Consider the following 4,700-nt stretch of genomic DNA (forward strand, 5'->3'; position numbering starts at 1 on the left):
CAAGCAAGAATGACAGCATGCTATTAAAAAGAGAAGAGTGGGATCATCACTTTGGAAATTAAGATCCCCTTCAGTCCACGTTTTAATAGCCTATTCTCATGAAAGAATGGCACATTCCTATATAACTAAAACTTATACAATATTTATTTTTCCCCGCAGGAGATGAAGACTCTATCACATACATAGTCATTACACAAGTTAGCTAATTTCATCCTAACTAGAAAAGAACCAAAAAATATCTTTCAGCTCTTTTCACCTCTATTCAAAACTTAATGGGTTTTTTTTTTGTCCTGTTGAGGTAAACTCAACCCATTTTAGCCATGCTATTACTGTATACTGTATACAGACTTGAAAGAGACCTTAAAGGTCTTCTAGTCCAACCCCCTGCTCAACAGGAAAGCCTATGCCATTGCAGACAAATAGCTATTCAAACTTGTCTTAAAAACCTCCAGTACTGGAGCATCCACAATTTCTGGAGTCAAGTTATTCCACCAATTTATTGTTCTGTCAGAAAATTTCTCCTTAGTTCTAGGTTGGTTCTCTCCTTGCCTCAAAAAGACAGAAAATGAAATATGCCAAGCAACCTTCTCCAAACGAGAGTGCAGCCATTCCCGTGCAAGTTGGTGCAGGTTGGGTACAGCTTTCCCTCAACCTGATGCCTCTGATCAACAGAACATTGGAGTACAGGTAATCCTCGACTTACAACAGTTCATTTAGTGACTGTTCAAAGTTACAACTGCACTGAAAAAAGTGACTTATGACCATTTTTCACACATGACCGTTGCAGCATCCTCCCCCATGGTCACGTGATCAAAATTCAGATGCTTGGCAACTGACTCATATTTATGACCTTTGATGCGTCCCAGGGTCATGCGATCCCTTTTTGCGACCTTCTGACAAGCAAACTCAATAGGGAAAGCCATATTCACTTAACAGCCGCAATTACTAATTCAACAACCGCAGTGGTTCACTTAACAAGGGAGCCAAGAAAGGTCGTAAAAATAGGACAAAATTCACTAAATAAACATCTCACTCAGCAACAACAGAAATGCTGGGCTCAATTGCGGTCGCACATTTGAGGACTACCCTGTCATAGTTATTCTCCAACCAGTCTGCAGAGCTCCAGCTTGGGAAATCCTGCTCGTCCATCCTAGGAATAATCCCCATCAAAATTACATTTAAACAGCCCTCTCTCTTTTACACCCTCCTCCCTCCCAGGTGTGAAAGTCAGCCCCACTTTCTTCCCATGTTGTTGTTAGTTGCGAAGTCGTGTCCGACCCATCCCGACCCCATGGACAACGTTCCTCCAGGAAGAACGGTCTTCCTGTTCTCTACCATCCTCTGGAGTCCATTTAACCTCACGCCGACTGCTTCAGTAACTCCATCCAGCCACCTCATTCTTCACCATCCCCTTCTTCTTTCGCCCTCAATCTTTCCCAGCATTAGGCTCTTCTCCAGTGAGCCCTTCTTTCTCATTAGGTGGCCAAAATATTTGAGTTTCATCTTCAGGACCTGGCCTTCTAAAGAGCAGTCAGGGTTGATCTCCTCTAGGACTGACCGGTTTGATGGCTTTGCAGTCCAAGGGACTCACAGGAGTCTTCTCCAGCACCAGAGTTCAAAGGCCTCTCAATTCTTTGGCGCTCAGCCTTTCTTATGGTCCAACTTTCACAGCCATCCATTGCAACTGGGAAAACCATAGCCTTGAAGTATACACACTTTTGTTGGCAGGGTGATCTCTCTGCTTTTTAGTACGCTGTCTAGATTTGCCACAGCAAACCTAGTAATAACCCCCATCAAAATTACATTTAAAGAGCCCCCCTCTCTTTTACACCTTCCCTCCCTCGCAGGCGTGAAAGTCGGGCCCCCTTTCCTCCCATGAAGAGCCCGCAAGAGGTGAACGAACACACCCACACGGAGGCCTTCCTTCCCCGCCCAGCTCCTTCCTACCTCTCCCCAAGCCGAGCTAAAGAGCCTGGTTGGGGCTCGTCGTCCTCACCAGAGCCGGCCTGCAACCTATCCATCCTTCCGCCGCTTCGGCTGAGGAAAGGCGGCGACCCCCGTCCTCACACCCTCTTGGTCACCAAGCCCCCCCCCCGCTTCTTTCCTCCCCCCCCTTCACTCCAGAGAAGCCCATTTACCCCTGCGGGCTCCTCCTCACACAGCCCAGGGCAGTTTACCTGCTCGTCGAAGCGGTTCACCACAGCCTGCACCCATTCCACCGGCTTGTGGGCCGCCATCTCCCGCCGCCCGCCAGGCCGAGAGGGGAGACGGGGACAAGAAGGGTCCGGCCGGCGCCCCCTGCCCTTCGGCTCCGTGCAGCCGCCGAGCTCTCAGCTCCCCTCCTCCTCCTCCGCCGCCTTCTCAGCCATCAAAGCCCACCGGCCACCATGACACCACACCGGAAGCGGGAAACCGAGTCCGCCCCCAACACCAGCCCGGGCCGCCAAAGGGGAGAGACAAGTGGGAAGGGATGGAGGGGTGGGGGGACGAAAAGAGCAAAAGGCGCATGCGTGACGAGGTTTGGGGGGGGGAAAAAAAGACGGGCAGACGAAAGGCCAGGCGCACGCGCGCCGGTGCACGGAGGCTTAAGGAAACTCTCGGCCAGCAATGCGCATGAGCGTGAAGGGGAGGAGTGGCGCTTGCGCAACGGGCTAGGAAAAGAAAAAAAAAAAAAAGGCGGCGCCAGGTTCGAGGCATGCCCGCGGGTAGTACGGCATCGGCTCGCGCGAAAGCGTCAGAACCGCGCATGTGCAATAAACGAGGCGAGACCCGGAAGTTGAAAGAAATACGGAGGAAAAAGCCAATGAGCTGCGCCCGTCCCGGAGAAAGGCGATGACAGCCACTGCACACGCGTTGACTCGCTCGTAGGCAGCCAGGTGTAGAAGTACTGCGCACGCGCAGAAGCCAAGAGGTGCCTTCCAGGTGTTAACAATCCCGGGAATATTAAATTAGTTAACTCACATATTTCTGCAGAAATGAAATAACTTTGGGGGAGAAATTATTTAAGCTGCTCCGCAGGTTCTAGGATAAATAAAAGATATATCGAATATATAATGCATGTTATGGTTATATGATCTTAATTAAACCAGCTCAAGGACAGAAAACGGAAGGCTTCTACATTTTTCTAAATATTTTCTCAGTTGAGTAAAAACAAGATAGATTTGGAATAATGGATTTTGCATTTTATTAGTGTCTTTAAAAAAATGCAATAGCTTCCAAAACCTGGTTAACAGCAAAAAAAAATAAATAAATGTTCAGATTATTCAAATACCCACAGTTCATTAAGGCTGCTTTATCAAAACTATGGGCTACGTTTCAATCAGTTGATTTAGAAGTAGACAAGGATCCTTGGAAACTTATGTAATGATAAAACTCGTTGACCTTTTGGTATTACATACTTCATTTGTGGGGGCGGAGTTGTTTTGTTTTTAAGAAATGAATAGGTAGCAGATACTCCACTGAGTACTGAACTTGCTTTGTACTGCATTCAAATCTCCATTGTTACATCAGATAGTTTCCTCCTTCCTCATGTTCCGATTTGCTTACCATTTTGCCTGCCCCAGTTCCCAAAAACTCAGAAGGTTGCATAATATAAAGACAGATGATGCAGGGACGGCAGGTCACAAAAGGTTATGCCTGTTGATGAAATTTATTAATTAGAAAAGATGGTATGAGGCTCCTGATGTTTCGCTATCAGACTAATTTGGGTCTCCAACTATAACAAATGTCTATGTAATTTTTTGAACACAATATTTATTTATTTTATTTATTTTATTTTATTTTATTTTATTTTATTTTATTATTTTATTTATTTTATTATATTATATTATATTATATTATATTATATTATATTATATTATATTATATTATATTATATTATATTATATTATATTATATTATATTATTTTATTTTATTTTATTTTATTTTATTTTATTCAATTTGTATCCCGTCTTTCTTCTAGTGGACTCAGGGCGGTGCACAGCCAGAACTAAAACACATACCAATACAAAATTTAAAATTTTTAAAAATAATTATATGACTTTGGCCCAAAATTTAAAACATTCAAACTAAAACCCATTGACAATTTAAAAGGCTAAAAAAAAAGTGGGGGGGGGATTTCACGCCAGCCCTGCTTGATGGAAAAGAAAAGTTTTTAGGGCACGGCGAAAGACCCGGAGATCCGATATCCTTCGTATCTCCGAGGGCAAATCGTTCCAGAGGGCAGGAGCTGCCACAGAGAAGGCCCTCCCCCTGGGAGTCGCCAGCCGACATTGCCTGGCTGACGGCACCCTGAGGAGTCCCTCTCTGTGGGAGCGTACTGGTCGGTGGGAGGCTATCGGCGGCAGAAGGCGGTCCCGCAAATACCCAGGTCCTATGCCTGGGTACATTGAAGAGCTTTGTAACTGCCTTCTTCATATGCATATACATATTTCCTAATCTAGCCTACAACCTTGAAATTTCCTAATGGGTTCCCAGCCAAATGCTAGCCAGGCCCAACTCTGACTAAATTTTGACCTGTGAAGCTTCTCCCTGCCTTAGATGGAAGAGTATCCTAAAAAAGACACCATTTTATCCTGCTTGTTTTATGCAGGAGATGGAAACTGTTCCCATTTACAACCACAAACAGAATTTTAAACTGAAACTGAACATTTATTTTAAAGTTCTTCCAAATGCCTAGTTTTTGAATGGGCAATCATTC

General features: G+C 45.0%; 1 protein-coding gene across 1 annotated transcript in view; it reads right to left on the reverse strand.

The window, feature by feature from the left end:
- The window catches only part of NF1 (neurofibromin 1), a 246,119-nt gene extending 243,750 nt beyond the window's left edge, over positions 1 to 2,369 (reverse strand). Inside the window, exon 1 of the mRNA XM_070932037.1 lies at positions 2,178 to 2,369. Within this exon, the coding sequence (XP_070788138.1) occupies positions 2,178 to 2,237 (60 nt within the window). The 5' untranslated portion in view covers positions 2,238 to 2,369. The remainder of the gene's footprint in view (positions 1 to 2,177) is intronic.
- Positions 2,370 to 4,700: the final 2,331 nt, after the last annotated feature.

The sequence above is a fragment of the Pituophis catenifer genome, unplaced genomic scaffold (assembly GCF_029215685.1).
Source record: "Pituophis catenifer annectens isolate HBS135680 unplaced genomic scaffold, rPitCat1.0.hap2 SCAF_1, whole genome shotgun sequence".
In the NCBI taxonomy this organism is placed as follows: Eukaryota; Metazoa; Chordata; class Lepidosauria; order Squamata; family Colubridae; genus Pituophis; species Pituophis catenifer.